Source organism: Culex quinquefasciatus, chromosome 2 (assembly GCF_015732765.1).
Source record: "Culex quinquefasciatus strain JHB chromosome 2, VPISU_Cqui_1.0_pri_paternal, whole genome shotgun sequence".
Lineage (NCBI taxonomy): Eukaryota > Metazoa > Arthropoda > Insecta > Diptera > Culicidae > Culex > Culex quinquefasciatus.
This window is the reverse complement of record NC_051862.1, coordinates 112,248,780-112,261,964: the sequence shown is the minus strand read 5'-3', so window position 1 is coordinate 112,261,964 and position 13,185 is coordinate 112,248,780. Positions and strand designations below refer to the sequence as shown.

The following is a 13,185-nucleotide window of genomic DNA, read 5'->3' as shown; positions in this document are numbered from 1 at the left end:
ATTGCCATTTTTGTTGGTTAAATGTCCGAAAAAAATTCTAGCAGTCGACTGCTAGAATATTTTTTTCAGAAAATTAACTAAAAATTTCTTGTTTTCAGCTGAAATATTGTGGAATATTCCGTTAAAAACTGGCTGTGAAATATTTTTCAAGTATTTTTCAACTTTTTTTTTTCGTTGTATCAACCGAAATATTTTTGCATGCAGCAAATTATTAGTGGTTTATAACAAACATTTCTTAATTAGACATAATTTATGCAAGTGTTGATATATATTTTCTTTAATTATCCAACGATACAGGCTGGGCCGAATTTCTAGCTATATTTTAACTAATGTCTTACTTGAATACAGAAAAATATTTGTACATGTAGTCAATAACTAGCAGTTGTTAGCAATATTTTTATTAGATTTGCAATAAATTTTGTAATAATGCCTCACAAATTAATGCTGAGTGTTTTTATATTCGCATTTATTCTGCCCAAAAATTTAACGTTTTGTACAAATTTGTTTTTTTTTTTGCATGAAGTTGTTAAATTACTGTTAAAAAGCATCAAGACTAAACTTTTTTAACTGTTGTTATAAAACATGTAAAGATTGATTATTTTTTTAAAAATTACGTTGCATTAAACTAAAAAATAATAAAAAAGCAAATTACTTTTTTTGGTAAACATATTTAAACAAGATGTTTAAGTTCTCGTGATTTCCTTAAAAATAGAAACCGAGCAAAATTTTCACCAAATTTTAAGCTTATATTTTTATTATGTTGTATACAATTTCACTTACCATCACTGTGCAATCATCCAATAAGTCATCATCATCTACAATGGTCTCAGGTTTACAATCTACAATGGTCTTAGGTTTTTCTTGTGGTTTGGACACAGAATTTTCACTAAAGTGAACCTTTTGCTGCAAATAGACATGAGCAATTCTCTACAAAACCGGCCGATTTCGACCATTTTTATTTTTTGTATTTTTTGATTTGGCTCAAACTTTGTGGGGGCCTTCCCTATGACCAAAGAAGCCATTTTGCATCATTAGTTTGTCCATATAAATTTCCGTACAAATTTGGCAGCTGTTCATACAAAAATGGTATGTAAATATTCGAAAATCTGTAACTTTTGAAGGAATTTTTTGATCAATTTGGTGTCTTCGGCAAAGTTGTAGGTATTGTTAAGGACTATTTAGAAAAAAATGGGTACACGGAAAAAAAAAATTCCCGATTTTTTATTAACTTTTTTCACAAAACTCATATTCCCAAAATACGTATTTTTGATTTTCGAGATTTTTGATATGTTTTAGGGGACAAAATCCGCAACTTTTGAGCTATAGAGAAACATGGTCAAGAAATCTGCCGCCGAGTTATGATTTTTGAAAAACTGGTGATTTTGGAAAAATCGAAATTTCATGCATAAAATTTTTTTGACCTCATTTTTTTATGCAAAATTGAATTTGCAATCGAAAAGTACTTTACAGATTTTTTGATAAATGGCTCCGTTTTCAAGATATAGCCACCGAAAGTTTGATTTTAGCGAAATATTTGCAGATTTTCAATTTTTAAAAATAGTGACCATGAGTGACCATTTCTAAAAATATTTTTTTTGAAAAGTTCAGAAAATTTGCTATAAAATTGTCTAAGAGACATTGAAGATTGGACCTCTGGTTGCTGAGATACAGCGGCTTAAAGAAAAAGAAACACGAAAATTGAAGTTTTCTAAGTCTCACCCAAACAGCTCACCATTTTCTAATGACGATATCTCAGCAATTAATGGTCCGATTTTCAATGTTAATACATGAAACATTCGTGAAATTTTCCGATCTTTTCGAAAAAAATATTTTGTAAAAAATCAAATCAAGACTAACATTTTAATCTAATCTAATCTAATCGAACACAAGCGCAGCCAGTCCGAAGAAAGCATCCGGGAAGAACTTATGGTTAGATTACGCCTCAAGTTCTTTCTTGTCATTATTAATGATTGCAGTACTTTCGAGAACCCCCGAAATGTATTACACTCACTAAAGCGGCCCGGCCTACTGCGTTGCATTAACCGCAAGAGACAGATTCTATGAACGGAACCCACATTTCATGGAATCATCAGGGGAAGAAGAAGAAGTGGGGACATACCGTACCAACCACTTCGAGTTATTTATAGAATATGGTGTGTGGTGTGTGTAGGGGATTCGTTGGGAGAGGGATTGTTGTATTATATAGTAAATGACCTTGTGACATTATTTCACCACTACGGATTAATTCACTCAGGGGTGTCAACCCTTGGTGGCCAAGTGGCTAGAGCATCTGATTACCAATCCAAAGGTGTGAGTTCGAATCCCACCTGATTCCATGCGTTTTTTGTTCATATTCAAAGTTCAATTATAGTCCAATAATTTCAATGAGACCGGTCGGGAATCGAACCCGGAACCTTCCGCTTATAAGGCGGGAGCCGTAGCCATTAAGCCACGGGCCGGTCTTCCAAATCAAGACTAACATTTTAAAAGGGGAAAACTTTGAATATTATGCCCATTAAAAATGCTAATATTGATTTAATTTTTTTCAAAATATTTTTTTCGAAAAGATCGGAAAATTTCACGAATGTTTCATGTATTAACATTGAAAATCGGACCATTAATTGCAGAGATATCGTCATTAGAAAATGGTGGGCTGTTTGGGTGAGACTTAGAAAACTTCAATTTTCATGTTTCTTTTCTTTAGGCCACTGTATCTCAACAACCAGAGGTCCAATCTTCAATGTCTCTTAGACAATTTTATAGCAAATTTTCTGAACTTTTCAAAAAATATTTTTAGAAATGGTCACTCATGGTCACTATTTTTAAAAATCGAAAAACTGCAAATATTTCGCTGAAATCAAACTTTCGGTGGCTATATCTTGAAAACGGGGCCCTTTATCAAAAAATCTGTAAAGTAATTTTCGATTGCAAATTCAATTTTGCATAAAAAAATGAGGTCAAAAAAATTTTATGCATGAAATTTCGATTTTTTCCAAAAATCACCAGTTTTTCAAAAAATCATAACTCGGCGGCAGATTTCTTGACCATGTTTCTCTATAGCTCAAAAGTTGCGGATTTTTGTCCCCTAAAACATATCAAAAAATCTCGAAAATCAAAAAATACGTATTTTGGGAATTTGAGTTTTTGTAAAAAAAAAAGTTAATAAAAAATCGGGAATTTTTTTTTCCGTGTTCCTATTTTTTTCTAAATAGTCTTTAACAATACCTGCAACTTTGCCGAAGACACCAAATTGATCAAAAAATTCCTTCAAAAGTTACAGATTTTCGAATATATACGTACCATTTTTGTATGAAAAGCTGCCAAATTTGTATGGAAATTTATATGGACAAACTTATGATGCAAAATGGCTTCTTTGGTCATAGGGAAGGCCCCCACAAAGTTTGAGCCAAATCAAAAAATACAAATAAAATCCATTTCCGGTTTTGGTAGAGAATTGCTCACATGTGAAATATATTAGTAATTTAATACACTATTCTTAATTTCGGCTATAAACTGAAAAAAGGAACGTAAATAAATGTAATTATATTGAGGAAAGAAGAAATATCAATAATGCTACTTACCAAGCTTGCATTAATTTAACAATTACTTTTGGCAACAAACTTTCATTGCATTTGATTCAATTTATTCAACGTATTCCGATTCCTGAAAAAAATATTTAGAGTTTTACTTACCAGTTTATTGAGCAGACGTATTGCAACAAAACTTTCAAGATAATAATTATCTTCTTTTATTTATTTTATTTTTTTTTATATTTTACTTCATCTCTTTTTTATGTTGTCATGTGTTTTTATGTATTTTATAATTGATGATTCTGAAAAAAGAATGGTTCATTAAGATTTTATCCGTCGTAAGCACGAAGCTTTTTAATGATTCAGTTTTCTAATAAGAATCACATAAGATAAATTATCGTGCAAAAATAAACTCATACTTACTTGGATTAACCAACATTTTGTTAAATTTGCCCGGGCTGCTCTATCCGTGAAGAGTCGGCCCGCCTTTCCCTTCTATTGCCCTCTCTTTCCATCAAATATTCTTATAACGTGTTCAACTCACTCGCATTAGAGGTCCTCATGGTGAAGGTCGTCCTCTTGCTCTTCACCTGCAAAGAAATCATCAACAAACCTACTCACCAATTCCACCTCCCCAGTTGCAACACTTTGATTTGCCACTTCAACATTAGCTTAATAGTGTAAGTTTCACCTTTCACATTCTCTCACTTCATAATTAACGACACAAACTCAACAAATCGACCGCTCTCGTTCTAATCCTGACTTCAAATGACAGACGTAAACAAACCCAAGTTCATCTTTAAAATATTCAACCAAATGTAAATTATATTCAACCAACAAATTTTTTGATTTTCCTAAAACCAAAGCTAACAGTCGAGCACGTTCATTCGAGTTCGGGAAATCTGTTAGCTTTTTGCCTTTAGCATTTTCAACAAACGGGTTATAAAATTAATATTGAATTTTGGTTATTTTAGCTGAAAATTGGCAGTAACAAGTACGTTTTTGTTAAAATTTACGAAAGTAAAATCAACGATTTTAATTGTTAAAATTTCTGGGCACGGTCTCTCCGTGAAGAAATGCGCTCAAAATTTCAGGCTGGAGCCATATTGCTTCAAAATTCCGGTCGAGGCGTTCGAAATTGGACACTTTTGTCTTTTTCATATATCCGTGAGCCACGCTACTGTACACATAAAAAAAAAACGATGGTAAAATCGCATGCAACAGCATGCACATCACCTTCATCAAAATAAACACTTAACATTACACACTGAATGTACATTTTTTGCAAACATAAAAAAAAGTTGCAACCGACGGGATTCAAACCCAGCACCAACAGTGAAAACTAGCGCCTTAGCCCACTCGGCCATCAGACCGATGTAAATCTGTTAGGATAAACACATATATGAGCTTGACATTTCGGTCAAGTAGGTTTTTCAGGGTGTAAAATCACATAGAATTGCATAAAATAATGCAATATTTATTTTACACCCAGGCCTTTTACACGCAGCTGGATTACTACTTTTTAGCTGTGTACGAACACGGAACCGGCTGTTGGGGAATTTGTAAACGATTCGAATTTAATTCCGATTGACTTGAGGCCGTTGCAAATATTTTTAAATATTTATGTCGCCCCTTCCCTTAAAAATTGGTTCGAAAAATCAGGGGCCAACAAATATTTTTTCATAAAACTTGAAAATGTCAATGGAAATAGAAGTCTAATCAACTCAAAACAATCTAAAATGCCTTTTCTGCATTGATATTCATATTTAGCTGGTTTAAACATATTTTGAACTATTGTGAAATTATACAATGAGCAGCACCGCAAAAACTTTTTTTCTCGCAAAAATGAAATTTTCGTCAATACTTTTGGAAACAACGTCAATAATTTTGAAAACTTATGACACCCTGACACCCTACCCCCACGACTTTAGTCAGAGTCGAGGGACATAAACTTCAAAAAATATTTACAGGGTTGTTGCTCACTTGCAACACTTCTACAAAAGATTAGTTGCAGAAAAGTACGGGAACGCTCTTATTCGGCACGACGACGAATGTTTTGCCCAGATTTGCCAGCCCTGCGTCAGCGACGGCGCTGCCAACGTGACAGTGCGAAACGACGCAACGACGAAAACGGTGCGAGCGGTGCGAGCCGAAGCGCGCGCAAACGGACAAGCGGAGAGGGAGGGAGAGCGAAAAGTCACTCCGTTTCGAGACGCGAACGAGACACGTCGCGCATTGTAAATAGTGATCGGAACTTCAAGAGATTTTTTGGAGTAAAAGTGAGAAAATCGAACCTCTTTTGTTTTTATCACCGGGACCAAAAAATACAGTCCACCCGCAGAATCCAGTTGGGGGATTTGGCCCCAACAGCTCTCATGCAAAATACTTTTTGAAGTTTATGAACTTTTGCAGAGGCTGAATAAATTATGCTATTCTGCAAGCACAGGAACCGACCTAAAAAAAACCTATGCATTTCCAAAAAAAAAAAAAGGATTATGTAACCAATACCGAATGATTAGAACCATTGTTTCAATTTTCAGATTTTACATCATTTGGAGCACTTCCGGAGAAGCTGCAGGCATGGAAATGGTACAGGCACTGGTTTATACGTTCAAAACGAAATGCAAAGGTCTCTGCAACAAGCTTTTGCTCACAGCACGGATAGCCAAAAGGTAAACAGTATATAATAACAACCCAATTTCGGTATAACATTCTGCAGCTTCTGAGAAATTCTTCAATTCAATTCAATTTAATTCGTTTTTATAAGTGAATTATCAACATACAATAAGTTCTTTTGGAATACAGAACAGAGTTTTGGAGTTCCTTTCAGCTGTGTGTAACATCATATTCCATTTTGGAACAATTGTGGCTAAGGGGTTACCGAAAGTAAGAAAAAGTTAGGAAAAAAACTTACTACAATTGCAAGGGGATAGAAATAGCGAAAGCTTAAAACTAGATCACAGTTTTTATCCTTTATAGATGTGCTTAATCATCAGCTCCCCGAGGGCCAGAAATTGCTCCGCCTTGTTACGGCAGGTCCGAAACCGCGTCATCATCTCCCCCGCGAGAGCAAAGAACTCTGGCAGGGTGCTCTTTGCTGGGTCGCATCGCCGCTACCGGCAGCGACCACGCTTGCAAACGACCGCCCCCATCCAGAAGGGAACGCTGGGTTGTCCGCTGGAACCGTATGCTGGCCAGCTGCAGGAACGGCTGCGCTCGTACTTCGCTGAGGAGGATGGGACGCTGCTGTTTTCTTCTTCCTCTTTTCCTGCTCCTCGAGGTAGAACTTCCGCGCGACGCATCCGCGGCCAGCTGCAGGAACGGCTGCGCTCGTACTTCGCTGAGGAGGATGGGACGCTGCTGTTTTCTTCTTCCTCTTTTCCTGCTCCTCGAGGTAGAACTTGCGCGCGACGCATCCGCGGTAATTACCGGAATGGTTACCGCCACAGTTCGCGCACTTTACGCGCGGCTTGGTTTGTTCTGCGTTTTCTCCCAAGTCCGCCTTTCGTGGTAGTGCGCACACCTCCGAGAGGTGTGACTCACCGCACCTTACGCAGCGGGGCTGGAGGTTGCAATTCCGCGAGCCATGGCCGAATTTCTGGCATCGGTGACATCGCGCTGTGACTGTCGGATTTTTTGAGTAAAACCGCCAGTTTACCCAAAAACCGTCCAACGCCTTAATCCGCCGCAGGTCTTGAATTTTGACGTTGCCGCGGTCGAAGTACAACAGGTACAGTGTGTGTGTACCTGTAACGGTTGTCTTCCGCGAGAGGACTTTTATGTCTCGCGGCGTTATACCGACACCCAAGAGGTGCTCCTTGAGGACGGAGGTCGGGCGGTCTTGGTACCCCTGCAAGACGATCTTAACAGCGGTCTTCTGCACGGGGTCGAATGTGTAGAATTTGAAGTTTTTACGCTTCAATTTCTCCACAACCAGGTCGAAGTTCTTTTGGTCAAATGTGAACACTTGCACTGACCATTTACCTATTTTGAGGCAGTACACGAGGCCTTCCAGTTGCTCGTCAACATCGTCCGCCAACGTGTCCAAAACGAAAATTGGTGGTGGTCGTCGTTCCTTTGGAATATTTTTTTTTGCGAAATATTTTTTTCAGTGCACGACCATCGTCTTCGTCGGCGTCGGTAGTGCTACCGTCGGTGTTTTCCCAATCAAATCAATCCGAATTCTGAAACGGAATCAAATTAGAATCGTATACAAATTCCGTTTCAAACGCAACAACCGGTTCGAACACGGAACTGTAGCTGCTTTCCTCGTAACTCAGTCTCGCGAACTTGTTACTGGTGGGAATGTTGGCGGATGTTGATACGCCGTCGGACGACAGATTGTCGGAAGTAGCTGAACGGAGCCTTATAGGAATGCGGCCCTGCACACGGTAATTATGGTTTAATAACTTCGGGTCGAATCCTTTGGCGCACACACTCCCCGGCGCGATGGCGGTCGACGCGGCGTTGGTTTGTTTACCTTTTTGCACACGGCCGGTATACGAACTTCGCGGGTTTTTCGAGGCCGCACTCGAACTGCCACGGCCACGGCCGGCCCTTGGCATACTGGTGGAGCAAACTCGCGACTAATCACGGTAAATTACGGCGAAAATTTTCGAATAAACGATGGAGCACTGAGCACTTGACTGCTGCTTGCACTCGTGCATACACGGAGGAGAAACGAAAGATGATCTGAGAAATTCTGCAGTATGTAAAAGTAGCTTATTTTCACAGCGCGTTTCTTACTTTTCTGAGGTGGGCAAAACCGATCTTTTTTAGGAGCCGCTCATTTTCGCTCGCTCTTTAAAAAGAACCGCTCTTTTGAACGGTTCTTTCGCTGTTTTTCACAATTTTGTCTATTTTAGAGAATTGTGGGATTTTGCATGCTTTTTATTAGACTTTAATACATTATTAAAACAAACGAAACACGAGAAGATTCGCTTCAGAACCATAGGTCTAAACGTTCGAATAATTGGATGGGGAGAGCACCTAAACTTAAATCTAGGATTTTGAAGAAAATGTCTATCAATTTTACGAAATTGCGTTCATTTATGCTAAAATCAAAAATTCTGGTATTTTATTTTGACAAAATATTCTGCAAACTTTTTTCTACATTCTGATTTAATCAAAAAAGTCTATAAATGCCAAAGTTTTATCGGGCAAGAGGAGTTAGGATATAGCTATTAAGTACCGTCAACTGAGGTGAATTGGGACACATGGGGCGAATTGGGACAGCAGTTTTAACCATGTAGGAGCACAATATTTTGGTTTTGGTTAGAACAGACTCAGACCAACAACATTTGTACATCCATTTCCAAATTTAAAGCCATTACATGTTTAAACACTGCTATCCCTATTCAGACTGTAGTCCCGATTCGCCCCATATGACGGTAGTTTTTGGCAAAATTTCCAAGTTAGGCTTTGTAAAATGCTCATATTTGTACTCGAGTAACTCTTTAATGTTTGTTTACGATCAGTTGTGTTATGAAAAGTTTTTTTTTTTAATTTGTTTAGAAAATCATTCACTTTTGAAGTAATTTAAGTACATGAAAGAGTACACCATGTACACAATCTTGAGAAATTTGACCTCAATGCTTAAATTTTAAACTGCATTTTCAATTCTCAAAAACAAGTTTTATGCTTCAATTTGTTGGAAACATAATTAATTATATTTATAAACTTAAAAATATACAAAGGCTTTTTTGTGAAAACATCGTCATTAGATTCGGTGCGAAAGTGGCTGACCGGGTTTATCAAATCTGGTGCTTTACGAGCTTCCATTCGCTTGTGTGCTGATGGACTGAAAATTCTGCTACCTAGCAGAAAGGATTACAACTACGTTCGGGATTTCCTGAACAACACACTTGAATACTACAGCCATGACGATCCAGGTAAACGCCCCATGAAACAGGTCCTCCGTGGTCTGTACGACATGGGTGTGAGTGTGCTGAAAGAAGAGCTCAAAACTCTTAAGTTGAACGTGATCGAAGTCTTCAAGATGACGAGACACAACAAGGACATCAAGTATCGTGATCAACTGTACCTGGTTCATCTCGAGAAAGGATCGACAACGCCGTCTGAGCTGAAAGCAGTTCGGGCAATTTTCAACATCATCGTGACTTGGGAACGTTATCGTCCAGTGCACCGTGGCGTGACACAATGTTCGAACTGCTTGCAGTTTGGACATGGTAGAAGAAACTGTTTCATCAAGAGTCGTTGTGCAAACTGGAGTTGAGCACAAAACTCAAGCTTGCGAAACAATCAACGAGAACATGGAAGCGAAATCACGAGGTGGTCACTTATATTTCATTTATGGCATACGTTCATCCGTATGTGCATCCATATTTACGTGCATGTATGATTTATTAAAGAGTTTTGTTTCAGTGTTTTTTTTTTCAGTTGTCATAGCAGACTGCCCTTGTTTACAAACAAGTTGAATGAAAACAAAGAGCACGACAGAAATAATTTCCAAGTAGCTGCAGCAGGCTGAGGCGAACTCGGGTGGAAAAATAAATTCTAAGTTATGGTCAGCCTGGAAATCTACGCCAAGCTGTGTTCCGAGAAGACTATTGCGGTATCAACGTGCATCTGCTGAGAGGCCAATCACATTTTGCCGGCTTGCTTAACGAGATCAAGGATAGGTTCCGGGAGGTTTAAGGTGGCAGCCGGTGCTAGAACAGGGGCAGTTAGGTATGATGAGCTGGATGGAGGTAATGGACAAGGATGTAGCAACATCGAAGCAGCAGCAAACGAAAAGCAAACTATACAAGAAGTGACTCAAGCCAAAATGGACAAATTCATGCACCCGGTGGCATCGGTACTCTTGGGCATATGCAAGCAAGCTCATGGTACGAACAATTGCACGTTCTGATTTATGGTTTCGACCAGTCCTTTCCGAACCTGCTGCTACTTCCACCACTACTCCCTGTCTTATAATACTCTCGATGACCACTGCGAGGACGAACTCAACGAGTTGTGATGGTCCCGATGGCCGCTGGATGTTTCTGAGTTCCGGTGATGGTCCCCGCGCGAATGTTTGAACTTTTTCTGCTTGCGCTCGTTGCAGTTACCGGCCGATGACGCCCGTTCTGCATCGGCAACACAATCGGGTCCTTAGAATCACTCACATCCGGAGCGGACAATCGTGATACGACCGAGTAGAAAACCCATGAGAAGCAGAACCTGTACCTCAACCTTTGTCATAGCGATGCCCGATGGTTATGTGTCTGTTCTATCGAAAACCAATCGATCATATCCCATTGTCATGTGAAATTTTATTAAAATGACTAAATAGCAGCCCCAATTCGCCGTGTGTCCCGATTCGCCCTAGATTTACTTATTAAATGGAAAATAAATAACAGTTTATGAAATGTTTGTTTTTTTTTGTTGTCCTGGTCTTGGTTGAATTTGGTCGCCCGGCAGCTGTCTAGCTGGTTCGCAACTCGTCGGCTAGGGCAGCTGTGGCCGCCGCTTCGGCGATCCGGAAGTTTACCTCCGTTGGATGGTCCGAAAGCTGTTTGGTTTCGCCCTGAAGCTGTCTAATTGGTTCGCAACTCGTTGGCTAGGGCAGCTATGGCCGCCGCTTCGGCGATCCGGATGTGTACTACCGCACCGGCCGTTGGATGGTCCGGAAGCTGTCTGGTTGTTCTGGTCCTGGTTAAATTTGATCGTCCGGCAGCCGTCTAGCTGTTCCGTTGGTTCGCAACTCGTCGGCTAGGCCAGCAACAGCCACTGCTACGGTGATTCGAAATCTTTCATGGGTCTTGGACGTTGAATAGTCACGAGTTCTTGCGGGAAAACTTGCGGTGAAAAAGTCCAGAGAAAGTGCTTTTTTCTTAAATCACGTAGAAGCAGCTGTCAAAAAGGCGCTCGATTTTTTTACTGGCAAAACGTCACTTTTATAAAAGAGACGTCTCGCCAGAACACTGATATAAATCATACAGTGACTTCAGCGCATCATGTGCATCCATATTTACAGATATTTACCATATTTACGTGATGCGTTCCGTAGTCGCTACGGATCAAAAGAGTGCCCAACCCCGTGAGCGAAATGCTTTAATTGCGGCGGCGACCATTCTACCAAGAATCGAAGCTGCCCAAAACGTGCTGAGTTTGTAAAAATTCGGCAGCAAGCGACGACGAGGCACCAACCAAATCGTCGCAAAACACCACCAGCATACACCGACGTGGATTTTCCTGCTTTGGTTTCGCCAGTAGCAGGATCTGTTCGAGTGGTTCCAAATCTGTGTGTGTGTGTGTGTTTTTTTTTTTACAAGGTCGGAATCTGCTACCAGACACCTGAGAATCAATTTCTCATGCAGTGTGGGGTTGGGTAAAACGAATTTCCCGACCCAATAAACCAGTCCTTGAACGCCATGCCCTTTTCCCCCCGGGACCACCTTTCGGTATAACTTCGGGGGGAGGCGTTGCATTTTCTGCACTAGTCTACTTACAGGATCCATGCCGGGTACTAGAACCATTTCCTTTTTTTTTTATGAGTCCATGCGAGGGTTTAACCGCGCCCAAGAATCGCGTTGCTTTTGATCGGCTAGTCATATGCAGCCCTCTCCTTAGACCATCGAGACGTGTACCGATTTGGTAAAGCCAACCGTCATAACGTGCTCTCCTTCACAGCCACACTCGTGGGTTCTCAACTCCTGTGACCATCGAGACGTGTACCGATTTGGTAGAGCCGACCATCATAACGTGCTCTCCTTCACAGCCACACTCGTGGGTTTTCGACTAGGCTCCTAGTCGTTCCTCCTCTGATCGTCTCTCCATTTCCGCTGGAGAGCCGAAGTGATCTGCGTCACCGCTCCGACGACTGCATTCCACTTGGCGATGTCGCTGCACATTCTTCGCACCACATTATCCGGGCTGGTGTCTGCTCCGATAATGGCCAGCATTTCGCTTCGCGCTGCCTCGAAGCGAGGGCAGCCAAACACCACGTGCTCTGGTGTTTCCTCGCAATCAACGCAGTCCGGACAGAGAGGAGACTCTGCATGTCCGAACCTATGCAGATACTTCCTGAAGCAGCCATGGCCCGACAGGAACTGTGTGAGGTGGATGGTGACCTCTCCATGCCTTCTGCTCACCCACGTGGATACGGACGGGATAAGCCGATGCGTCCATCTGCTTTTCTCCGTAGTGTCCCACTCACGTTGCCACCTTGCCAGCGATTCGGCTTTCGCAGCTTCCCGGATACCTCTCGTGCCTCTTCGGGTGTATCGCACGGTTTCCAGTGTGATGCCGATGGGGATCATTCCGGCTATAACGCCAACCGCTTCCGACGAGATGGTCCTGTACGCGCTTGCAACCCGCATGGCCATCAGTCTCTGCGTTCTGTCGAGCAGCGCTCGATTTCGCTTCGTCCCCAGCGCCGTCCACCATACCGGTCCGCCGTACCTAAGTATGGACACCGCGACACTTGCCAAGAGACGGCGCCTACTGCTTCTGGGTCCTGCGTTGTTCGGCATCATCCTCGAAATTACGATGTAGTAACTGAGCAGTTCTCTACGGAATCGGTTTTGCCTTCCTCACTGAGGTAAGGCTATAATCCTGCTCTAAAATTGAACTTTTTATTTAAAGCTCGAAAACCCACCTTGATGGAGGAGCGGTCGTGGCTGAATGGTTACGATGTTCGCTTTATAAGCGA

General features: G+C 41.0%; 1 protein-coding gene across 4 annotated transcripts in view; it reads left to right on the top strand.

Moving 5' to 3' along the window:
* The window catches only part of LOC6039992 (integrator complex subunit 3 homolog), a 254,482-nt gene that overhangs the window by 192,433 nt on the left and 48,864 nt on the right, over window positions 1-13,185 (top strand). For 3 of the 4 annotated variants that reach the window (XM_038251676.1, XM_038251680.1, XM_038251679.1), the window contains one exon: window positions 6,071-6,202. The exons of the other annotated variant lie outside the window; for it this stretch is intronic. In XM_038251676.1, the coding sequence (XP_038107604.1) occupies window positions 6,071-6,202 (132 nt within the window). The remainder of the gene's footprint in view (window positions 1-6,070; window positions 6,203-13,185) is intronic. 4 annotated transcript variants of the gene reach the window in all.